This window comes from Eublepharis macularius, chromosome 2 (assembly GCF_028583425.1).
Source record: "Eublepharis macularius isolate TG4126 chromosome 2, MPM_Emac_v1.0, whole genome shotgun sequence".
Taxonomy (NCBI): Eukaryota; Metazoa; Chordata; class Lepidosauria; order Squamata; family Eublepharidae; genus Eublepharis; species Eublepharis macularius.
Window position 1 is genome coordinate 192,135,875 of NC_072791.1, and position 25,885 is coordinate 192,161,759.

General features: G+C 40.2%; 1 protein-coding gene across 2 annotated transcripts in view; it reads left to right on the top strand.

Annotated features, from left to right (window-relative positions):
- Positions 1–25,885, top strand: part of PSMD14 (proteasome 26S subunit, non-ATPase 14) — a 73,821-nt gene that overhangs the window by 22,495 nt on the left and 25,441 nt on the right. For both annotated transcript variants that reach the window (XM_054971368.1, XM_054971369.1), the window contains 4 exons: positions 5,317–5,388; positions 6,159–6,278; positions 9,664–9,734; positions 10,568–10,718. In XM_054971368.1, coding sequence (XP_054827343.1) covers positions 5,317–5,388; positions 6,159–6,278; positions 9,664–9,734; positions 10,568–10,718 — 414 coding nt within the window. The remainder of the gene's footprint in view (positions 1–5,316; positions 5,389–6,158; positions 6,279–9,663; positions 9,735–10,567; positions 10,719–25,885) is intronic.

Genomic DNA, 25,885 nt, shown 5'->3' on the forward strand with positions numbered 1-25,885 from the left:
ACACCTCCTATAACAGGTTGTCTCAGCTAGTCATTGAAGCAGAGGCAGTAGAAATAGTTTACATGCATCTTGTTTTTCACACTAGTTGTTTAATACTCACAAAATTAAGTATTAAAAGGTTCCTTTTTTACTTTGCTGGGTAAGAATAAACATGACAGTGTTGGATTGTTGTACATTTGCTTATGCATGTTTTGTGGCATTTATATTTTAAAGTGGGTTTAATTGTGAACATAAAGGTTGGAGTTGGCGTTGGATCTAACCCTCTTACATGAGGATTTAGTATAGTTGCAGAAAATCATTTATGGGGCACATCTGCCTTGGTCCCCCCACCCCCAAAAAACTATTTTTGATTGCCCTGGTTTTTTTCTTTAGCAGTATAAAAATAGTTTTTAAAATCCTTTGTAGTTTTGTGGTCATGGGGCGTACAAATTAAACTCTCAAATAATTCTTCCTAGTTAAATAAGTTTCATTTTTGTAGTTGTGTTGAATGCATTATTTACATTTAAAGAAGCACTCAATGAAAGTGAAGGGCATTGCTCTAAAATGACACTTTGATTCATGATTAATCAGCAGGTATTCTAATAACATAATAAAACTGGCTAAATAATTGATACCAGTTCACACTAAGAGAAAGGTGGAGTAATATACCTAAAAGTGTTAACAAATTTGCTAAAAGGCCTGAGTAGATAACACTTTGAGGCATTAGTTTTTATGCTGTTATAATGGCAAATGCCTTTTTTAACACTTAGTCAACAAGGGCTGCCCAAGTAAAAGTCACAGCTTTTATAACTGGATCATGTCTGACTGCTCCCGAGGAAAAGTAGCGTCTCATTTTAACCTCATTTGATTCATGAGCTGCTTATTTGATCTTTTCCCCCTCTCTCTGAGAATTTTGGAAACATTTTATGTCACTAAAAGCTGATTTAAAAAGAACTGGCTTTTAATAGTACGAGTCTACCTTAAATCCTGCACTCGCTAATAAGCAGCGGCTTAAAAGAAATGATTGATACAGCTTACGGCTGATATGATTGCCCTGCAGGCAGGTCAGTTCACTGACTAACACTTGCAGTCAGTTTAGTCAGGAAGAAGCATCTGTTTCTTCTCTTTAAAAAGTATAACCAGGATTGATTGGTTTTTTAAATCTTTGTATGGATTGGATGCAAAACATCTTCATTAAAAAAGGAAGTTTTGCTTTTGTTGTTATGGTAAATGTTGGTTATAAAGAACCAAAATTTAAAAGCCTGATTATATTTCAGATTATGTTTTAGTGGTGGTGTTAGCCCGTTCATTCTCCAGGGAATTATCTGGAAAGAAGGAATTTGATGCATCTGGTTTAGGGGGGGGAGTATATTTACTTTCTATCACCTTTTGTGGTTGGTTCACTAGTAGATGAGGTTTGATTTGTAACCGAACATAATTTAGGCTCTCTGCACCTTCATGGATGTTACTGGGTGTTTAAGAAGGGGGCGACCACAAGGTTGCCTAGCAGTTTAAGATTCACATATAAACACTTTTGGATAGCAATAAGCTTACAGGTATGCACGGGAGAGTGCAGTGGAGATGGCCATGATACAGATCTTAGTATGCTTGCAGCTTGCACGAGATGTTCTCTAAACTCAGCACTCTTGGGTTTAATTTGAAGGAGAAGCATCTTCTTGTGAAGCATCTGCTCAGCATGTAGAAGATCTCAGGTTCAGTCCCCAGCATCTCCCCTTAAAAGGAGCAGGTAGTGGGTGATGTGAAAGACCTCCAAGATCTTGAAGAGCTGCTGCTATTCTGAGTAGACAGTGCTGACTTTGAGGAACCAGCGGTCTGATTTTGTAGAAGCCATCTTTGTGTGTGTTCCTATGTTCTTTCTGTGTTTGCAATTCTATGCACACTTAACCTGCGATTACGGTTCTCCTACTTAGTTGAGACTTATTCCCAGTTAAGGAAGTATAGTATGGGGCTGAAGAGCCAGGTTGAAAGGGGGTTTGCTTCTTTACTATGGTAATTCGTTTTTTTTACATGAGACTGTCTTTGTTTACACATGGGCTGCATTCTCATAATCATTATTTGTTAGGGGAAAATGAAAGTCTTCCAGCTGGCACACTCCCTCCCTCCCTGCCCCTCTCTTCTCACACAGTTTATATAGTGAAAACTTCCAGGTCCCATTGCTTGCCATGACATCTGAATAGGGAGTGACAAACTGTTGTCTACAAATCGGGGTTCTGTATCACATTTGAATCCTGACTTGGAATTGTGGTTTCTATACAAAAGGACACACTTGTCATTTTATCTGGTTTGGATATCACTCCAGCCTGGTTGGTTGGCATCTAGGAAGGCTTCAATATCTGATCGGCATGTGACAAGACGAGGGTGTGAGAGCATGAGAGAGAGGCCTTCAGATGCTCATTTTCATTAAGATGAACACTGATTTGTTACATTTGGTTTTAGATGCTTCTCCAGAATTCCAAAATATTTACATCAACTACAGACAACCAAGGTCGTCGTTATCGCCCTTAAGCCATTTAACGTCAAGCAGTCATCATGAAAGTTCCTAGGACTGCTTATATGAACATGGGATTGCAATTGCATATAGAGATGTAACAAATATGGTTCTAAAATAAAGATCGTGATTTATCCAGATGACAGAAGTAATCATATTGACAGACTTTGTTACATTTAGTAGTAGTTCAGATATAGTAGTTCTTTGATTTAGACTAATTGGGAGTAGGACATACAGAGCCTGATTAGAACTGGTTGAATGCATTGAGCTCTGCTTTGTAAAGTACCTTAGAGATCATCTAATTTAGCTTTTTTTAATAATCCAGAAGAGGGAATGGCATATGTTTGTGTGTTAACAATTTACAGATAAATTAAGAGATGTTGTGAATACCAGTGAGGGCACAGAAGCGAGGTGTAAGGGCCTAGAGGGCAGAAAGTGTTACTCCTTTTTAGGCAAAAATGCATAATATTTGAACAGCACGCAGGCTAGTGGAGTATATCAGCAATGGCTTTGAAGTATGAGCAGGCAGCAGAACAAAAAATTGTAATAAGTGTACTCTGGATTACCAGTGACTGTGTGCCATTTACTTCACTAGAATTAAACTCAATCAGAATATTGGGTAGGAATCTTGAGCCTTTTTAGGAAACTGTGAAAATGGTTCTTGTAGCATGTGGGTAGAAAGAATAGCGGATAAAATGGGGTGAGTAACGTAACTTGCCATTATAATCTGCATGGAAGTATTGGAAGAGAATATAGGTGTAGCAGAAAGAAAAGGAAGCAAAATTGGATTTGATGGGAAATTTTAGGAAAGGAAAGAATATAACAGGAGACTGGAACTGGTAAGGCGAAGGAATTAACATCCTAAAGAAGGTGAGTTGATTTATTGGGCACAATGAAAATCTAGAGTTGTGAACAACAGTCAGAAGCCATAGCATACATAATCCAGACCTCGTTATGCTTGCAGAATTACTTAAATTAGGTTTGTAGAAGTTCGCTTGGTCTGGCTTTTTATTCCTGCTGAAAACCAAGTTTTTTCCCATGGATCTTAGGAGTATTTGTCTAGCATTATCTGCTGCTACATATACACCTGAATAATTATTTTGTTACAGCAATGCACAGGACAAGCCGCTAGGTAAGCTGTTGGGAAGAAGGACCAATATCTGTATTTCCCTGATCCCTCAACAGTCTCTTGAATGGGGAACTGGCAGGAATCAACCTCTCATGCAAGAGGTGGGAAGAGGATTTCTGCCAACTTCTCCCTTTGAGGCGGGGCTTCCCCGTGCTGTATCCCAGAGAGTTTCCAAGAGTAGCTAACCCTCAGAAACAGCTTTTCAGAGAGCTACCAACATTGTAGTGAAAAGGTGGCAAACATCCTTTCTGCACCATTTGTGGAAGGACTGAATCTAACCCATGGTGCTTCCCAAAACACCTCCTTCCTCACACAGACTTGCTCACCAATTACATTTTCAGGTGGGGGCGAGGGGCTGCACTCAGTCTCAGTTCCTGGCATGATACAGTCTGCAGGGCCATCTTCATTATAGCTCAGTTCTTTGACACTCCCTTCCTGTTACTACCAGACTTTGCTGTCATTTAAATAACATAGATGAACTTAACCCAAGTTACTTAATACAGTTGTTGCTCTTCAATTGATGAGCTGGTTTTACATGCAGTTTTAGGTGGCTTTGAATTTCTAAACCTTTTGAGCATACTTGTGTGTTCTTAATTTATTTCTGGGTAGCTATTTTAAGGTATGCTGACTTTTTTGAGAGAGAAGCAGGGTTCAGCTATTTTAAAGAAATTGCTTATTGTGGCTTCATCTTCTTTGATCAACATGTACTTGGGCATTTCCTCTGGAGTTACTGTAGGGTTACAAATGGTTTGCGGAAAGTGCCTTGCTTTCCAGGAAGGGAATAATTTATTTTTTTTTACCTTCAAGCGCTGTAGTCAGCATTCTGCACTTGAGCAGTACACAGACAGAACTGGCCTCAGTCGTCATTCACACCTGGGACAATTGTGCTAATTTTTTATTAGCTACTCATGAAGCAAAGAGCAGAGTATTTTGTTCACAGCTTTTCTGCCTAGGGATTGGAGGTCCATTTTTCTCTCACTTGCACCAGTGGATCTGCAAAGTGCTCCCGTAGCCTTTCTCTTCAAGCCTCCTTGAGCTGCAAACTGGCGAAGCAAAGGGAAATTGTGTTTGTGTTGGTGCCAGTTAATCATGCTAGCCCAGCAGCATTTATATTCACACCACTGTAAGAAACATGTAGTTAATTGGTGAACTGGAGATTTTTAGAGAGATATTAACACTGAGGAAGGGTTAGCCTTCCTGCAAGACTTGACTCACTAATAGAGCCTTGGTTGAAGCAGAGCCTGCATCTCTGACAACAGATTTTTGCCCAGCACAACACCTGCATAGTCTTTTTTATTGATCCTGACTAGATAGTTTAGATTAAGTAATCAAATGACTTTGAGGCCATTTAAAGCGAAGAATCTAAGTTTGTATAGGCGAGTGTTCACTATCAACTTTGGCTGAGGTTGAAAGCAATCCCCATGGGTGCATAAAGCCCTTCTGCATACACAAGGGAGGGTGTCGCCTTGCTCTTTGGGTGTGATCCTTTTGGGGGTGGGTTGGGACTAGTGCTGAAAGAGAGAGCTGAAAATCCCCTGTCCAATGGATCTGTGTTCTTATATCTTAGTCTTTGGTGTCTGTTTTAACTTACTGATAGAATGGAATGTATATATGTGGCACTTTATAAAGAAAGCATTTTTTATTGACAAAATAAATCATGGGGCCAAGAAGGAAGGTCTTACATTGCCTTTTTATCTAGGGGCCACCTACTGATGCACCTGCCGTTGACACAGCCGAACAGGTTTACATCTCTTCTCTTGCCCTTTTGAAGGTAAGTACGTGGTTTGTTGAGTGTTGGTGGACAAAGCACTTCATATAATACAGGCTTATTTCTGCTCATCATATCAGAAAATAAGTAATTTATGTAGACTTTTGAGTGTTGTCTGCATACATAATGTTGTTAAAAAACATTTATTAGAAAAAAATGTGTTGAACCATGTTTCACTTCCCCCTGCCCCATTTTGGTGCAGTGGTTAAGAGTGGCAGGACTCTGATCTGGAGAAATAGGTTTGATTCCCCACTCCTCCACTTGAAGCCTGCTGGGTGACCTTGGGTCAGTCACAGCTTCTCAGAGCTCTCTCAGCCCCACCTACCTCACAGAGTGTCTGTTGTGGGGATAATAATAACACTGACTTGTTAACCGCTCTGATTGTGGTACTAATCTGTCCTGAAGAGTGGTATATAAGCGCAAGGTTATTTTTATTTTATTTTTTTCTGGGGTCACCTGGCTTCTCAGACCTGAACTGCTGTATGTACAATCTGTTATGTTTCCATTATTTTGTGTGAGTGCGAACGTGTTCAGTCAACATTTTGAATCTCTGTTATCTTGGTGTATACAAAGTGTGATGGAATATCATCAGTAAGCTTGCAAAGCATGAGGAAATTAGTTGCCCCCAGTAAATGCCACGTATACATGTGGCTTTATAGCACAAAAGTTGTGAATGTGTAATTGAAAAAAGAATAAGCACTAGGGAATTAAGTGTGTGTCCCTGACATAGCATACCGTGGAATACGTTATCAATAGAATGTTGATCTTTCCAGATGTTGAAACATGGTCGTGCTGGTGTTCCCATGGAAGTTATGGGGCTGATGCTTGGAGAATTTGTTGATGACTACACTGTCAGAGTGATTGATGTGTTTGCTATGCCACAGTCAGGAACGGTAAGTGCTCTTTAGTGAGTAAATGTGTTTTATCACACTAGATAACTGTACATCAAGATTTTTTTTCCCCACATGTGTAATAGTTGTGAAAAAAGATATTGATGGCTGGGATGCATATATCCAGGCCTGTAAGAGATACCAGTGATCCATGCTAGTATTTAACAGTTTTAGCTTTAATTCTTTAGCTGATCTAGTTGAGCCTTCTCTAGTGATATGGCCCATGCAGGTTTACAGCTAGATGTCCTCAACTGCATTGAGTTGCTATACTTCGGAAAATAAAGCCAGCTGCCTAGCCCAGGAGTGCTTTGGATCAAAATTATAGTCTATCTTACTCTTAGTGGCACCACTTAATCTCTTTCTCAGAATCTCCTAATAAGAGCCCAACTTGTATTGCAGATGTTTCTGTTGTGAAAGGTCATTCTTTAGTAGAAGCTGCCTCAAATGTGTACACGCGCACACACTTAAAGAAATGGAGAGTAATCACTTCTGCTTAGGTAAGGTTTGAGAAGTTGTAACTCTTGGGACTGTCGCTCAAAACGGTCTGAGCTGAATAAGTACAGTCTGCATAATAAGTGATAGGATTACTGTTTGCTGGCTTTATAAGTTACAAGGATTTGCACGCAAATTTGGCAGCAGAGTCTACTTTGCCCAACTTCCTAAGCAAACATTACACTTGCAGAAGAAGCGGAGCTAGCATTAGTTCCATCTGCTTGGCAAATGCCGGTGTTTCTGGGAGGAGGGGGAAATCCTCCTACAATAGTAATGCTGGGAGTGCCACAGGTCAGGATGTGTGTGTGTTGCTGCAGTGTATAAAAACAATAATCGGACCGTATACTGACTCCTCTTTTGTAAAGATTGTCATGCTGTTGACTGGTCAAATATTGTCAAGTGACTGTTTGCAGCCAAATATTTCATACAGTCAAAAAATGCCATTATGTAGAGAACAGCTTGCCCTTTTATTTTATTTATGTATTTATTTTTGGTAGCAATAGCAGGAGTGAGGGCTCCACGTCCCTTAGCTTTGCAGCAGTTGGGGACAAATAAGTTTATTTGTTCAGAAAATAATATTCCTTCCTTCTAAAATAGTACTTAAGATGGCATACAAGTAATTTAAAAACAACATAAAATACTTACAATACAAAAGCTGGAACAAGAAAAAGAATGATCACCAGCAAAAAAACCCCATAATCTGTCTTAAAATTGCAATAAATAGGAACAAATGGAATAAGCCCAGCCATCACTGATAAAAAGATCAATCCTGTGTTAGGCAAAGTCAATTGATTGTCCATCATCACCCAATGTCCACAGCAGAATGTTTCCTACAGGCCACCTGCTATAATTGCAGGCATCTCCAAGCAGGAGCAAAAGCAGTTACCCTTAGCAAATGTCACTGATTAGGATTACCAATTACTCCATCCTGCTGCAGGAAACAATGAGTACACCTTTCATATGATCTGGCCATGTCGTCTGTAAAGCTTTTGTGACTGACTGGACTTGGATCTAGAAACATTGGCCTGCTTCCTAGTTAGAACAACATCTTTTAAAAAACAAAAAGAGTCCAGTAGCACCTTTAAGACTAACCAACTTTATTGTAGCATAAGCTTTCAAGAATCACAGTTCTCTTCGTCAGATGCATGGAGGGCAAGAAGAAACTGGTCAGATATATAGGTGGAGAGGGGAGGGTAGAGTAGATGCAAACAGTAGCTTCTGATATGGAGATCAGTTTGCTTCTGTTAAGGAAGTCAGTTACATCTGATAATGGGATAACCATTCATAGTCTCTATTCAGTCCCAGCTTGACGGAGTCAAATTTACATATGAATTCCAATTCAGCAGCTTCCCATTGAATTTTGTTTTTGAAAGGTTTCTGTTGACAGTTACTTTGCTTTATTTTTGTTTTTAATTTCACTTAAAAGTTGGTCGGTTGTAACTATAGGCTGACACTCGTGTTCCAGGATAAACAGTAACCGTTCAATGAATCTTTCACATTTATAGAAACTTGATAGCATTTTTTAATATAACTTCATTATTTTTCAATAAGTTAACTAATTTGTTTTTGTAATTAGCATTATTATCTCACTTGTCAATTATTAAATGATCATGCCTTACTAGTACTTGACTATTATTTGACAATACTGAATACAAAAAGCCGGGAATCCACCAGTTAACCAAATCTTATTATTAAATATAAGTGCAAAGTGCAGGTGTAAACAGTGTACAACAGCAATATGAATATAAAGATGAATGCAATTTCAGTTCATCAAAGTCCGTATACAAAATCCATAAATAATCCACAATGGGAGATCCGGAGGTAGAAGAAAGCTGTGCCACGGTACCAGGTAAGTACCAGGTAAGTAGACCACAGTCCACGCAAGGGTTAGAAGATGAGTGTGCCGACGGGCAGATGCGTGCATAGATTTTCCAGTTCCCGTTTCGTGTTGAAAACACTTCTTCTTAGGCACAATGAACATGGAAGGGCAAAGTTCTCCCGGTCACAAACACTCCTAGATCATGTCTTTTACTGTAAGGTTATCCACGGACAGATCTGTCCGTGCCTAAGAAGAAGTGTTTTCAACACGAAACGGGAACTGGAAAATCTATGCACGCATCTGCCCGTTGGCACACTCATCTTCTACCCTTGCGTGGACTGTGGTCTACTTACCTGGTACCCTGGCACAGCTTTCTCCTACCTCCGGATCTCCCATTGTGGATTATTTATGGATTTTGTATACGGACTTTGATGAACAGAAATTGCATTCATCTTTATATTCATTTATTGCTATTGTACACTGTTTACACTGTTTGCACCTGCACTTTGCACTTATATTTAATAATAAGATTTGGTTAACTGGTGGATTCCCGGCTTTTTGTATTCAGTGCTATCTACTATCCGGGTTTGTCTCCCCCACTCTTGGTATTATTTGACAATAGGCAATTTGACTGGTCAGCTGACCAATTTTTTTTATTTAATCAAATGTCCAACCAATCCTATTCTCTCTGTGTTAATGGATGCTGCAGCATCTCAGAGTGTAGTAATGTATTGTGAAGCAAGGGAGAATAGTTCTCATATGTGATGATGGAGTTTAAAAAATCTTACTAGAATAGTCACTTTCCTTTCTGGTTTTTTGGTGATTTATGTCCTCCAGGCTGTGTCTTGCCACTAGCAATAAAATTGAAGCTGAGTTGGCAGTAGGCAACCGACGTGACTACTCAGCAAAACAAGAAAATAGTGACTGTCTGAATGTTGAACACTAAACATCTGAACATTGACAGTATGCTTGCCCAAACAGAGGCCTTTTTATAAGTAAACAATCTAAAAGTCTTTTTGTGAATGATAGCAAATTAAATGCATCTGTAACTGCAACTCTTACTATCCCCAACTCTAGGGGGTCAGTGTCGAGGCTGTTGATCCTGTGTTTCAAGCCAAAATGTTGGATATGCTAAAGCAGACGGGAAGGTAAGAACCTTATTCATTAGCTTTTTTGAAATATAGTGTAACTGATGCCCTGTTTTCTCTTTGTTTATTTGTTAGTGTTGAAATCAAAGCTATTGGTTTAATCTAACATCACTACTTTCAGACTCCAGTTTTGCTTGGCACTGTTGCATACCATGAAACAATCTTATCTCCTTTTGTACCACCTTAAAAATCTGAATTTTCAGCTATGATGCTCCCTGTACACCAGAGCAAAGGTTACCTGGTAAAAAGGCATCCAAATATTTAAATAAATTTTGTTACTTCACTTGTGTGCTCTCAACAGTTGTCAGCTGCTTGCTCAAATTCTTACACTGTGGCAAAAACTTCAAAATTAATGTTAACAAAAGACTCAACGGCTGAGTCGAACAGTGCAAATTGCTTTTTGACCGAGTCCTAGTTCTACTGCTGGTTTAATTGATATTTAATCTTTCCCCACCGTTTGTTCCTGTCGTCCGTGTCTGAAATGGACTTTCTGCCGTGAAAAACCAACTTTTGGTGCCAGTTACTTGGAGTAGGTATTTACTGAAGTGCTGAAAGAGTAAAAAGTGGCTCAAAGGTGTGGTAACAGGGTGAAGAAGCTGAGAGCCTGACCTACCATTGCTAATATGCATCGCTTAATGATAACACTCCTTTGTCACATTTTCATGTTTTCACCATAATCTGGTGAACGGTAATTTAAATGCTCCTGATAGTGCTGCTTCTCACCTTTTTTTGTTTTTTTGTCACCTACCGTCACTTTATTCCATTGTTGCTTTTTATAGTTTAGGTTGCAAGTAGCAGTGAGGATTTCTGGATGTGGTTTTGCTTTGTTTCAGACCTGAGATGGTGGTTGGCTGGTATCACAGTCACCCTGGCTTTGGCTGCTGGTTGTCTGGTGTGGATATCAATACTCAGCAAAGTTTTGAAGCCTTATCAGAAAGAGCTGTAGCTGTTGTGGTGGATCCCATTCAGAGCGTAAAAGGAAAGGTATGTATTGCTTACTATTAAAATTTTAAACTAAAAGCCTCGGAAAGGGAGGTTCACTCTATATTTTCTCATATGGAACAGATTTCAGAAATTATATGGAGTTGGATTGAAAGGTACCCGTCTATGAGTGGAAGGTAGGATCCATGTTTCCCATGTGAGCAGCATGCACCACTGTTCCAGAGGGTCAACCAGTCTTCAGGAGTAGTATATCTTTTAATGGCGCTGGGGACTACAGCAGGAGATGGGGGAAGGATCTGTTCTGCTACTGGAATTCCTTCTTTGGATCCAACCCTTGGTTACTTCATAGTTTCTCTAAATTTTTAAATTAAAAGTTGCAGAGAAAATTGGAGATATGAAATATAAGCTAACTTGGCCATATATCTGGAATAATGTCTCGCTCCTTTCCGTCCTTTGCTGTTGAAGAACTGCTACATGCTTATGGGTGCTTTTTTAAAAAAAATTAGGTATAATCTTAAAACAGAAAGTTCTGTTTGAATTCTTTTATAGCTTACTTTTTAATGAGCGTGTTTAGGGTCAGGCTCTGTGATTGACAGCCAAAGTCTTTTGTGCTTTAGGTACAGTTTAGGATGGTAAAATTTGAAGTAAATGATTAAGATGAAATCCTTGTAAGTTGGGCTGGATGCAACCCTTTCCTATGTAGCAAGAACACTTTTGTTTTCTAGAGATGGCACACAACACTTTATGTGCTCCAAATGTTTCAGAATAAAAACTTTCCCCAAAGACTTCACAGCCATTCACGTTTAGGGTAAGTTTGCAGATGAATGATTATGTGAAATCATTATGAAAAGAGATTAACTTGCAAAGCATATTGGGTTATAGTTTGTCCTTTGTTGAAATCTCTTTTGTTCTTGTTTGGTTCTTTTTTTATTTCTTTCTAGCCCCATATGCCATTTTCCTATTTCCTGCCTCATGACAGCAGGGAGCAGCTCTATTATCACCTTCACAGAGCTGTCTGCAAATGTGAGAGGCAATTCGATTTTGCTCAGCCACAGGGAGAGTGGATTAGAAAAACTACAGAACATACAGAAATTGGCTAGGTGGTTACTGCTTTAAAATACTGCTGAGGTGTTTTGTTTGAGCATGCTCTTCTATTGTATCATAGAATAGTCATTCAATTAATAATATGTATGACATTTATATGATTTTATAAATATTTTAAGTGTTTAAGTTTTGGACTTTGTGCTTCAGTGACGTTAAAGTAGCTAAGCAGCTTGAATGACTGCTGTCTTTTATAATATTTTAAGTTGAACGTGATAAAAAGAACATAAACCCATTTTTTGCTAGATGAAGTTCTCTTTTAAAGTAAATCTTGTCTACACCCTTGTTAATTATTTTCAGAGCAAAAGTTAAAGAGATTTAACACATGCATCTGTTGGTGTATCCATGATTTAAATAACGTCTCCCTTCTGAGGGGTTGAGAACAAACACAAGAAGCTTCCTGATTCAATGAGTCACCACTAGATTTCTGTTTTGCTTTTGGGATTTCCCCTGTGATGCAGAACACCCTACCATTATTTGGGGGGAGGGGGGAGGGGCAGTACTGTTTTAGAATACTTGTGGCTCATTGTGACTATTTTTTCCCCAGGCCATTCCAAGTATCACCTTCTGTTCAGTTCAGTTTAGTTTATTACGGCACTGTGCCAGTATAATATAAATCTAAAAGACGAGAGACCATAAAATAGGTAATTACAAATAGATAAAAAATAGATAAAAATCATACAGTGAACTATATACAGATAAGAGGGTAGGTACATACATGTAGAAATGTTAAAATACCCAAAAGAGGCTTGCAACCAGGCCTCATCCGTTAGCAAGTGTGAGGGCATTTACACAATCCTTTCGGGTTATGTAGCAAGCGGTACAGAATTTGGCTACATTGACAGTAATAGTCTGAGATTCATCAGTTAACAAGTAAATGATACAATTTGATTCTCACTGGCCTGGCCATTAGTGGTGAAATATATTTAACATGAGTAAACTGATACTGGGCACCTAAAAAACATGTGCTCTATGGTTTCGACTTCCCCTGCATCACACTGGCACATCCTCTACTACCTTCTGTAGTACACATTAATAACGTGTTGAAAGAACTACTTAAAATCTTTTTCACCGCAGGTTTAATTGGCACCTTTTTAAATGAGCGGGAGAGAACGAAGTAGAGTTTTGCAATATTAATCTATCCTACCAGCAGTCAGAAGTTTTACGCTTCTTAAGGGAACCCTTATGGTTATAAAGCCGCCCCCCCCCTCTCAGATGTATCTAGGTATGATTCTAGCATCATGCAGTTGTAAACTCTATTCACAGCCATTTCCTGCAATTCAGTGTCTCTTCTCCATGGTTGTGGGTAATACAGTCTTGTGTCTGGTTAGACCTTGTGCGAAGCAACTCATTTTACATTTGCAATGGAAGAAGAAGTGGCAGGGATTTGAAGACTGAGAATGGGGTTTGGGACCTGAGCAAAAAAAAAAAAAGCCGTGGTGGAAGAAACTTGTATCGTCCACCAGAATTTTGGATCACCGCTTGTTGCGGAAGGGCATGCAACACAGTAGCGTGCTGTACTGTAATCAATTTCTATAGAAATCGCTTGATTTTTTCAGTCATCATGTAGCCATGACATTTTGAAACTTACTCGTGTAAATCGTTTATAATGCATTGTGCCGTGACTTCCATGTAATGCTGGCTGTTCTGTGAACTGTAGTCGAGGAGGGTGCTGGGATTTTGTTAAGAGTGACATAATTGTCAGGGGCTTCATTCCTAAGAAGGAATGTAGTGGCTAGTAGTATTGGACTAGGATCTGGAAGCTTGCTGGATGACCTTGGGGTAGTCACATGCTGTCAACCTCACCTACTTCAGAGAATTGTTGTCAGGAGAATGAAGCTTTGGGTCCCCATTGAGGAGAAAAGTGGGGTATAAATAAAAGGACGGTGTCTCATGGGTATGGTTACTTCAAACATCAGTAACAGTGCAATCTTAAGAAGAGTTACTTCAGTCTAAGCCCACTGATATAGTAGAAGAAGTCAAATCTCTTCTCAGTTGCTAAGCATGAGAAAAGAGAGAGAAAGCAGTGTCCTTCTCTCCCTCTTCAGCCAGTTCACTAGTTTTAAGATTTTAGTCATGTGGCTTGTTACTAAAGTTTACTAAAGTAGGTTGACTCAGATGATAACAAGTCATGGTCTGGACATGTCTAAGAGTATTTACAAGGCCATCTCGACAAGCTGAAATCCCTGTGGTGGTTTCAGTTATGTAAAATGGATCTCATAAAAGTGGGTGTCTTCTGTATCAGAAGAGCTTTTCTCTCTCTCAGTTGCTATCCACAGTAGTAACAGTGTCACCCTGGACAGCTTCAAGCTTACCTCTGAGCAGTGGTTAATAGTCTTTGACAAATGGTCAAGTTCTTGAAAATAACATCAAACTGCAGCTACCTATGTGGTAATACGGTGACTATATCAACATAGAAGTCCTTGTAGGGCTGTTTTCTGCAGTCCCTGTTACCCCTCTAGCCTGAATGTTTACTGTAAGCTCTCTTTCTCCATTGAATCTCTACACGAGACGCCTCAGTGCGTGTTCATCAAGTGTAGGGAGGCCCAATGTTAGCCGGAAAGTGTAGTTTTAAAAAAAAAGACTGAGCCGGCAGAGATTGTTCCTCAGAGAGTTTGTTAATTTCATCTTCGCCTCCCTGAAGGCTCTTTCAATTTCAGCTCACCAGTCTAAAACTGTGTGGGATTGCAAGTAGAGGGCAGCAAGGAATGGAAGTGGGCTGGAACTGCCTTCCAGAGGCAGTCTTGGACCTGGAGAGGCTATAATGGGCTGAAATTTCCCTTTTGGCATTTCACAGCCCCTTCACATGGCTCCAGTGTATAGCAGAACCTTTGTCCTGCCTCCAGCTCTGTCCTTTTAAGCTACCCTTCCCGGCCTACAATTCCATCTCCCAACATGTGTTCTTCATTTGTCAGATGTCTCGTGTAGAGAGGCTCATTGTCTACTCCCATTATGAGATTTGCTGTCCATTGCCTTTTTTCTTGGTTTGTTAACAGCAAATGTGTTATAAAGCTTTTTTAAAAAAGATTGTAATTTGATATTATACCACTCCATATACAGAGTTGTTAAAGTTGATGAGCCTTCATCCCCGCTCCCCATCCGTCTTCCCTTCCCTTCCCAGAACATTGTATTTGCTTAAAGATCATTTGATTTTCTTGCATCCAGTACCCTTGTAACATGTGTGCTTCAGGCTTCTTTGTATTCTCGTTGCCACTGATCTTTTCTCTCACCTCCCTTTTTATTTTACTTCATTTTTAACCTGCCTTTTGCCTCAGATTTCCCTGAATGGCTAAATAATACAGCACCCCCATTTTAAAAACACTGACTTGGATTCCTTGAACTGTGAATAAAGCTGAGTTTATGGAAGTGATTTTTGCCACTTCTCCCACTAGAGCCCCCCCCCAGCTGCTTTTGAGAATTGAAGGACCTATGGGAATGACATGGGGGGAGGCTGCAACTGGAAGGGAGAGATAAGCACACGCTCTCCCACAAGGTCAAAGTGGGAGCTTTCCCAAGGTAGTAGTTGATTTCCTCTTTACTGCTGAAGCCCCCACATCATCTCTTATGCCATTCCCAAAGGTTCTCCGCCTCCTCTTGATTGGGCAGTGAAAGATGCCTTGCATGAACTCTGCTCCGTTAATGGATCTAGGCCCACTGTTAACACAGTAACCTGTATTATAGTTAGTAGAATATCTTGATAGAAGATAACGCCTTCCTCAGCCTACCCCAGAGGCTGGGATTCTGAGCTGCTTAGGATCACTTGCAAAAGACTTTCACTAACTCAGTGGAATTTGCCTCTTTTTTTTCTTTTTCCTGGACAGCTGACCCCCACGCCTTTTCACAAACTGCTTTTAATTCTCCTCATTTTTAAAAGTGTGTTTCTTTGGATCCTGGCCAGAAGACTCAGTGAGTGCACTGGCCATTCTGTTAGTGCCAAGTGCCCAGATGGTGTGTCTTCAGCATTGGGGCATGAAGGAAATATCACTATGTGGTTCCTCTCTGTATTATCACAAACTACTATTAGGAATGTGTTGCATCAGGGTAAAGAGCAGCTGATAACATGCAAGCCATTGCCCCTTAAAATAGGGGCTGTGCATAACAGAATTATGGAGCTGAAGATAAGCATGGAGATCACTATTTCAAATCATTACATTTATTTTTCTGGAATGGTAACACAGATCCAAGATGCTTGAGAATTAAAGTACCCGCTCACCCCCCAAAATCCATGTTTTTTCCTCCCAAGTTCTGATGCTTGCCAACGATGCAGCATGTACACATGGTTTTTTGGGGGATTTTACTGTTTTCCTGGACAATGATGTTTCTCCCTTCCAATCATATCCTTGCAAGGGAAGAGCACAGAGCACTTCCAGCCAATCTCAAGCTGCAAAGAGCTGCCATTTTCCTTCCTCCCTCCTTTATGGGGTGGGGAGAAAGTTTTTTTCCCTCTGAAAGTAGAAAGCCAAGGCCTGTTCAAGGGCCCATAGAATTCAAACCATTGCCCAATTTGCTTGACGCTTGGGGGTCTTTGGTGGACAGGCAGATGCTCCACTGTAATTTTGGTGACATTGAAAAAACCAACTTCGTCCTCTCCACCCAAGTGCCCCCTAGAGAATAATAGAAACGGTGTGATCGTCTTCCTTATTTTGTTAAACAGACCACAACAAAGAAGCATGGCAGATAGCGTTTTCAGCAGAAAGGTAGCAGATTTTTTTATAGTGGGTCAGTCACTGTAAGAAACAACTACAGACAGAGAGGGATTTTTTTAATGCCAGTGTGTCTGTCTTGAACTCTCCTACTCTGTTGCTACCATTTTAGAAATCAAAAGAGAGATAAGTGTGGCTATGCAGAGAGGGACCTTTAAAGATGGCCCCCTTTATTCAGTCTGCTTAAAACTTCATGAGTCTTTAGATTAGAGGGAAGACTATAGTCTGTGCAGATTTAGTGCCCATTATCTTTATAAACAGCTGCCCCAACCCCTTGAATAGATTTCCCATTGAAAATAATGGTCTCGAAGAAATACCACGTGAACTTGACTCCCAAACTGGTAATATCCTAGGAATAAGCAATAACAATACACACACACACACACACCCAAGTCCAGATCAGATGATGATGGAAATTTTCTCGGTGCACAAACTCCTGAATGCCTTGCCATGTTGGGCACTAGGATGCCAGTGCGATGTTAAGTGATATCCACGATGGATGTTGCTTCTAATCCCACCTTTCTGTTTTCAAAAAGTCAGCAGTTGTCTTATGTGTGTGTCGCCTACAGCCAAGAGAAGCAACTGTTGGCGTGCATATTAACATGCTATTCCATTGAACTTGGCACAGCAGCTTCCTTGCTGTACTCCAAAAGTAGGGTGTAGTTGGGTCAGGCCAGAGCACATGTTTAGACCTTTATGGTTGGAGCAGAGATGTCATCAGCTGGTGTTCCTGCTTCCTCTGCGTCCAGAAATGTAAGCAGCCCAGCACCCGTGGTTGCTGCTTGGTGTGCTCAGACTGTGAGGAAGCAGCTCTTTTGCTCTTCCACCAGACTCACCTGGCGAGAAGTCAGTGTTCTTTGTGTCAGATGGGGGGGGGGGTCCTCCCAACTTCTTTCACATATTTATCACCATGAGGGGCTGCCCTTTTAAATGTAGGTCAGAACCTTCAACTGATGTCGCTCTGGCAGCTGCTGGTGCACTTTGCACCTATCCTGCAAAATTTGCACCAGGTTTTTGGCATCTCCTGGGCACCATTCAGTGTTTATTGTAAATTTTAAACGGCCTCCTCTCACTGTTAATACTTTCCGTGGAGCTGGTTTAGGTCAGCCCTATGCACAGTGCAGCGAACATTTTTGGCATGTTTGGAGAGTTGGATAGGCAAGTACATGTTCCATAGGGCCCATATTTGCAGTTGAAGTGTATGTAAGAATATAAGAAGAGCCTGCTGGATCAGACCAGTGGCCCATCTAGTCCAGTATATTGTTTCATACAGAGCCAACCAGTTGCCCTGGAGGACCAGTCAAATGTTACAGAGGCCCCGGCTTTCCCCTGATGCTATCTCCAAGTACTGCTATTCAAAGGTTTGCTGTCTCTGTATATGGAATCTCCTTTCAGTCACTATGGTGAGTAACCATTGATAGACCTCTCTTCCATTAAGCTGTCCAATTCCTTTTTAAAGTCATTTATGCCTGTGTCCATCACCACATCCAGCAGCAGTGAATTCCACAGTTTAATTACTCATTGAGTAAAGAAGTATTTCCTTTTTTCTGTCGTGAACTTATTTCCTCTCAACTTTTTTGAGAGCCCCCAAGTTCTAGCACTGTGGGGCTCTTGCGCCTTCCACACACAACTTTATAAACCTCTATCATGTCTCCCCTGAGCCACCTTTTTCCTAGACTCTCCAGTCTTTCCTCCTAGAAAAGGTGCTCCAGCCCCCAGTCTTCTTAGTTGCCCAGCTTTGTACTTTTGCAGATTTCTTTTGAGATATGGCAACTAGAACACCAAATGAAGCCATACCATAACTTTGTACAAAGGCATTACAGTATTGACTGTTTTATTTTCAATTCCTTTTCTAATAATTCCTATCGTGGAGTTTGCCTTTATCACTGCTGCCGTTCATTGAGTTGACATTTTCGTCAAGCTTTCTCTATAACCCCCAGGTGTCTTTCAGTCTGTATTAGCCAGTTCAGACTCCATCTGTATATATTTAAAATTAGAATTTTTTCTCATTATGTATCACCTTACACTTATTTATTTATGTTAATTATAGTCCGCCTTTGTCACTGAGACTAAAGTGGATTACATAGCATAGGATTAATACAGTCAACAGCTGGGGCATAATACAATCGAGTATGGATAGCAGAAATCCGAATACAAGCATCAGTCCGAATATAGAGCAGAAACAGTGCTGATACAAAAAATAAGCAATTTGACACGACATATTAAATGACGTGGAAACTCAGCAGTAGGAGCATATCTACATCAACAGGCAGTGTAGTATAGTCTACAGTCCCTTTATCACAAGCATCTCTCTGGGCTATTTCCTCATAGCACAGCCCTGTTACCTGAGTAAAATAGCTGTCCTGAATCATTCGGTTTTGCATAGTTTGTGAAAGCCAAGAGAATGGGAACTTTCCGAACCTCCTCAGCAGGCCATTGCAGAAGGTAGGGGAAAGCATTTGCAAGATGGTACCCTGTTCAGGTGAGCAAAGCTGCCATGGGAGAACATAGGGAGAGAGGTGATCCTGCAGGTATGAGGTGCTAAGGCCATGAAGGGCTTTGTATGTGATAGTCAAAACCTTGAATTGAGCCTGGTAATCGATGGGTAGCCAGTTGAGTGCCTACAGAATCGGGGTAATATGAATGTCTGCTTAGCTCCTGATAATAATTGAGCTGCAGCATTCTGTACCAACTGGAATCCCCAAATTGACTTCAAAGGAAGACCTGTATAGAATGTGTTACATGTGTAGCATGAATCTAGGTGGCCAGATCAGCCGTGTCAAGGTAGGAGCCATCTTCCAGGCTAACCTGAGTGGGAGAATGACTTTTTTGCAGCTGCATTTACTTGTTTCTCTACCAGCAGTGCTGGATTCAGTATAACTCCCAGTCTGCAATGGTCAACTGAACAGTCAGCTGAACCCCAGATCGCCACCTTTCCAACAAGCATCACTTCCATCTTGTCTGGGTTCAGTTTCAATTTGTTTGCATTCAGCCATTTGACCATGTTGAATTTTGTTTGCCACATAGTTACCCACTCCCCTTATTTAGATAGATCCTCTTGTAGCTCTTCACAAATCTACCTTGGTTTTCACCATCCTGTTTAATTTTGTATCATAAAGCTATCGCATCACAGCCAGTCTAATCTGAAGCACCATCATCAAAAACCCAGCTTTAATTCTAAATTTCCCAACTCATGTTGAGCCCTTCTTTTCTCTTCTTGCCTCTCATGTGCTGGTTTTGATTCCTTCGTCTCCATTTCGCTCCCCACCATCAATGGCCCTTCTCCGTGTGCCTTCTTCGCTACATTCCCTCCCTCCAGTTTTCCAGCTCTCAACCCCATCAAGATGGTCTTTCCCACAAACTCTCATGGCTTTCTCTAGCTTTTCATAGAGATCCTTTTTAAAGGAGTATCTGGGAATACTTGGCTTGTGATTTTTTTTTTAAATGTATGATCTGCTAGACTGTACCTAGTTTCTTCGTGGTGTCATTTGTTTTTCTGTAGTATGTTATAGTTTCAGCCACAGTTCTTTCCTATATTTAAATTGCTTCACAGCTTAGTAGTGTTTATATGCAAAGTGTTATACAGTAAGTGGATAGTGCCCTTTGTTAAACGTTTTATTCTTACCTTGTCTTTAGTCTAACTGGGCAAGCACTGCAATAAAATGAATAATTGAGAAAGAGGCCAGCCAGATCAACAGACTTGCTGTTGATCCTCTGACTTCTCTGTATTTCTGCTCTCTGTGTAACTGATGCTTTCAGATGTTCTGTATGGAAGAAGATATCTTCAGCTCTGCCTGACACCTTGGAACAGAAACTTCTGTCTCTAAACCAAGCTTTTCTTTTAGGAGAGCCCAGCTGGATGGCCATGCAGTGGCCAACCAGCTGCCCTGGTGGGCTAACAAACAGGACATATCTTCAGCTGAGTTCACTTCAGGATCTTGAATTCTCCTCGTTGTCCTCAAGAATGCGTGTAGAGAAGGAGAATGAACGTCTACCCTAAACACAAGTCCTTATAATGTCATCAGACTATCATGACCCTGCCTTTGTACAGTCTTGTTAATTGCTTGTTTGGGGCCATTTCAGTATTGTAAAGGCTTACATGTCTGAAACTGCAAGTAGTTACATGTGCACATGAAATCCTCTCTTGGAACGGTTGCTGTAGTGATGAGTGGCTTACCATCTCCTACCTCCTAACAAAACTGTCACAGAACATAATACTTGTGACGTGCCCCAGTGGATGTGCTAGGGGAAGCTAAAATGCATAGTTGGCATAGTTGTGCCATGGAAGTACAAAGCTGGGGTATCAGTTTGTTGACTCTGAAGTCCCACTCACAGAATACAGATAGACGGGGAAATTAAATCATGCAGTTGGTGTTGTCTTTATAAAGGACAACACTTGGGCCACAGTATGCAACCACTAGGTGCAATCCGGACTAAATTCTCCACTGATGAAGAGGAGGTGTAATTTCTTCCAGTTCACCTTCCTGCTGCACATTTGCGTGTTGTGCCATTCCTGAGGTCCCTTGACCCCCCAAGAGCAGCATTTCAGGGAGACGAATGGGCTGTCACAGAAGACAGTGAAGCAAGAAAGTTTTGTTCTCCTGACAGTCTTCCATTGGCAGAAAACTTCGCCGGACTCCAACCCAACACCTCTGCTTTAAAAAAAAGATACCATTCAAGTAATCCTCAAGTCTTGTTTCAAAGTACTGAGAGACTTGCATGGTGCTGCCACCTTCTCCATCTCCATCTCCTAATTTGAGTTAACCGTAGCTTGTCATGATGTCTGTATTGGAATACTACGGTTAGTGCACCTCCTCCAAACCAGAACGAGAATCCTCCTTGAAACTGATTTTCATTCTGTTGTTGGAGGACAAACGCTAGTTAGCTGCTTTAGACCTGTCAGCAGGTTGTGGGTTGTGTGAAATAGGAGAGAGAAGGGGCCAAGGATCAGGGTATGTGCATTCCTACAGCTTATTTCTGATACACCAGCCATGGTTTGGAAAGTTGCCTGAACTGAGTCTGCATGTGTTTCTAACATTGGCTACAAAATATATATAGCTACCCCCAAGGATCCTGCACAGATGGAATGGTGGGGTATAAATGTTTAAAATAAGATGCAGATTTGTATTGTAGTTAAAGCTTTCGTGTCTTGTTTAAACTTTAAAATGCATCTAATAATTGTACATTTGGGGTTTTTAATTTCATCTCATACTTTAAGAAGGTAAGTTACTTGTTTGGTCTAGAACTAGAATGGATATTTAACAGTACTCCTGTGCATGCCAAACTGTTTTCTTTACTGCAACAGCACTCAAGCTTGCTTTGCTCAAGACCAGGCAGTAATAGCGTGCTTGTTAAACTGAAGGGTTATTTCAGTTTATTTTTCTTCCCTAAGACCAAAAAGTTCAAAGTAGACTTCTTTGTTTAAAAGTATTAATTTTTCATTGCCTTTTACCATAGTGGATGTAGACTAATCCATCTGTCTTCATTAAGGAATATAGCTTTGAAACTTGAGGTTTTGCTGCTTGTGGGTTATGGATGCATGCCTTCGCTTGTCAAGATAAATGTATTATTCTGTAGCTGTCTCCTCTTCCAGTATGGGTATTCGAGTTGCTTTGTAGCCCTGACCAAAGCCGGCAAATTCTCAGAGGATAACGAAAGAAAATGTACATACTCCTAGGAACTCTTTTCCAGAGCTGAAATTGACATTTTTATAAATAATTTCCACCAAGCAGACTCCAAACTCACAATCACAGCTATTCAGTGATATGCATTTGGCATGAGTCAGTTTCTGTTCTTAGTGCTTTTCATTGGAAATGGCATAAAAAGTAAGACTTCTCTGAATTTTTTATGCTGTGGGGGCTTGCAGGGGACTGAAGATGTTCTTTAGTTGTGGTTGTCTGAGCGTGCATGGCAGCATAAATAACGAAGTGGTCATAAGCCTCAGCTGCACTTTGAGGGTCATGTGTTCATTTAATTTTTAAAGAATCTGGAAATCAACTAAGCAGTTGATAACAGGTCTGTTGCAGGCGATAAAAGAGATTTTAGATGGGACATTACTCCGCCTTCCACACCTGGCACAGCTATATTATATCCCTTCACACAGCTTTTCTTCTGTGTGGCTATGCTGTTTCATAAGCATATGGCTGAAACAATAGCTGGGTACTTGACTTGAAAAAGCAACACAAGGCATTTTTAAGATACCTTGCATATGTCACAGGGTGGGGGGGGGGTTTGCTGCAAATACATTGATGCGAGAAAGCTTCAGCTCTGAACAACAGAGCTGAATTAACCAACTCTAGTTCACCATCGTAAATATTACATCTAATATTATTTTCCCCCAGAAGTATCAGTAGATCTGCTTCTGGAGAAACATTTACAATGTAAAAAATCATGAGGTAAATAAACAGCTACAGTTCCAATGAAAAGGTCTTGAATGTTTAAAATCACAGCGATTGTAAGAAACAATTTTTTTAAAAAAATAGTAATATACAATGACTCCCTTTAATGGTCACAGATTGGTTAACAGGGTTGTGATTTTGTGTGCTCATCTGCAGGATGGATAATTGCTTAACGTCTAAAATTACGTAGATAAATTTACTTGGATAGCTGTTTGAATGCTAGTTTTTGACGATGTTATGAACAATGTTATGGATTGTTAATCTGAGGCCAGTAGCTGAAAAAAAATGGGATGTAGGTTTTGTTCATATTGTGATGCTTTCGGAACCCCAAACAGATGTACATAAAGATGCAGTTTTTATTTTGTATTGGCAGCTTCCAAATATTTAGTATCTATTTCCAAGCACTGCAATTACTGAAGCAATCCATAGTACTGAAATCCATGCATCCCACAAACTAATTATATTTGCAAGGTCAGAATGAATACACATTTTCTGAAAAATAAAAGGTTATATAAATGTGTCTTCTACTTGGCTGTTATATCACAGTTTGTTGATCTGGAGTATAATGTGTACAATTCACAAATTTGTCTGATAACAGAAAGTGGTGTGTGATTGTGTTTATTTTACTAACCAGTATATTCACAGCAATCACTTCCAAATATCTCTCCAGTAAAGATGTGTTAATTACAAAACAGACAAGGTCTTCTATTATATTAAAGCTACTAACAAGAAGACAGCAGGAATCACACATGTAAATAGCATCATCAACCCCTATTTTAGTCCTCTGTTTTGATCTGTGAGTTGCGCATAGACCAAAGGTGCTATTAAAGACTCACTGTACGAAATAGGCAGCATTATATGAACAAAATTTATTCAACAAGAAAACAGACCTTTAACATGAATTTAACAAGCCTGAGAAATTATAAACTATCATATGCTGCAGATTCATGCAGTGATAATAAACAAAAAAGGAAAGTAAGAGGGTTTCCTTAAGCTAGCCAAACCGCTAATGGTTTTGTTATAAGCTGTCTACTGTTGAAGTGACCTCTACAAAGTCTCAAGGCATTTGCACCAGGCAGAATTAAATCGTCCAGTTGGTGAAAGAATTGTAGTACAGAAAAGCATTCAATAATTTTTTTTTCAAAATCCTGCCACCTTAGTCTGTACACTTTTTAAAACTATGGTATTACATTAAACTCTTTATTTCCTTTCTCCCAGGAAAGAGATGATTTTGCCTTTCAAGTCCTAATGCAAAATCATCTCTTTCCTGGGAGTCTGAAGACTGCTTTTTAATGTCGTTACAAGTCTTTGTGGTCTGAGGAAGCCGAGAGGTCTAAAGAGAACTCAAACACTTGTAACAATGCAAGTAACAGTGATTGATTTTTTCCTCCTCTTGAGTTGACCTCTGTGCTCTCCGTGATCCTACTGCTGTGTCTGTCAAGTTTCCACTACAAAATATAAGGTGACCATGTGGCTGCCTCCCACTGTACCTCATAGTACACAGACCTAGAGAAGATTTGAGCTCCTGCGTATATCCAGGAGCTCACCAGGGTTTTATATCCTTGAATCTTACTGTAGCATAATTAACACCTTCTTCATCCATTGCTCATTAGTGCACTGGACATTAATGAGCCTATTTATTTTGATACGATTCTCTAAAGAAGGAACTCGTTTGTTCTTGCTGTGGGAGGGGGAGAAAGAAGCAATTATAAGGCTGCATAGAAATCGAAATGTAGGGTGTATTGCTGTATTTATGCTTTTGTTGCGTCCCAGATCTAATTTTAGGTTGCAGGTTGTTGAGCATGTTAGTTTTCCTTAAGACAGTTGCTATAGTGATCGCAGTGAATTCCTTTAATCTTGGGGTAGTTAAAGTATTCTTCTCTTTTCCCCCCCTCTCCATTGGTTGTAATGATGCTGCTCAGCAGAAGCAAAATGTCACTTAAAGTCATGTTTTTGACCAGTAGTTTTTAAGGAAGCAAATTCTCCTTAATACAGAATAGGGTACCTGTATTGCTTTAAAAAGATACTGTGGTTTGGTACAGTCCACAAGTTTTAACAGCCCAATATAATGTCCTTCTCCAGAGAAAGCAAAGTCTTTAACATCAATAGGGGAGGTGAAGAACTGTCAGCCATGTCAATTTAGAAATAATTTAAAATTTACATGCATCAAGGCCATTGAATTGAGGGCCTATTCAGGGTTCCAGAACAGTGTACCTAGTGTAGTTCCCTAGGTGACCACTAGATGGCTGAAGGCAGTTTACCATAAAGGCCACTTAAATGTGACCTTATTAAAACAGGCGGCTGTTTAGATATCCTGATGTTAGGCTACTTATCTAATACCCTTTGTAGTGCATGAAGTGCATACAGAGGGCAAATCTGAGTAGATGCAATTGTGTTCGCAAATGCCATGGCAATCTTGGATGGGTTCCATGCGCTCTAGTGGAGCAATCAGTTTGAATCCATTCTAAGAGTTGTACGTGTTAGTTCTCTTAAATCTGATTAAGCACCTTGTGTTTCTGATATCCTGCCAAGGAACTGTATCTTTCTCCTCAGAGTAAATTCTTTATTTGTGTGATTTCCTATCAAGTAAATCTCTAGAGGACTACACTGTAGAATATTTAGTTTTGTTTTTGCTTACTTTTTTATGTATACTCCCTCTCTGCTGTGGTTGGGCATTTGCAGGTGTTCATAAATTAGAACATCTGGTTGAGATGCTTTGGGTAACTGATAAGAACCAGTGTTACATAAAAATATGATTTAAAAAGCCTTAATAGCTGGCACAAATACCTAAAATATTTAAATTTTCTTAGTTGTTGTGTTTGTCCTAGTATAGCAAGGGAGATACGTGGGGGGGGGCACTTGCACCTGGGATCCATCCTTCCAGATTTCCCATTCATGTACAAAAAGAGCTGCAGAGGGAGAAAAAGAACGTGGTGAGGGAACCACCTTTTTTCAAGGAATACAGAAGAAGGTTACTTCTGTGCTGCCAAATACCTGATCAGGATTG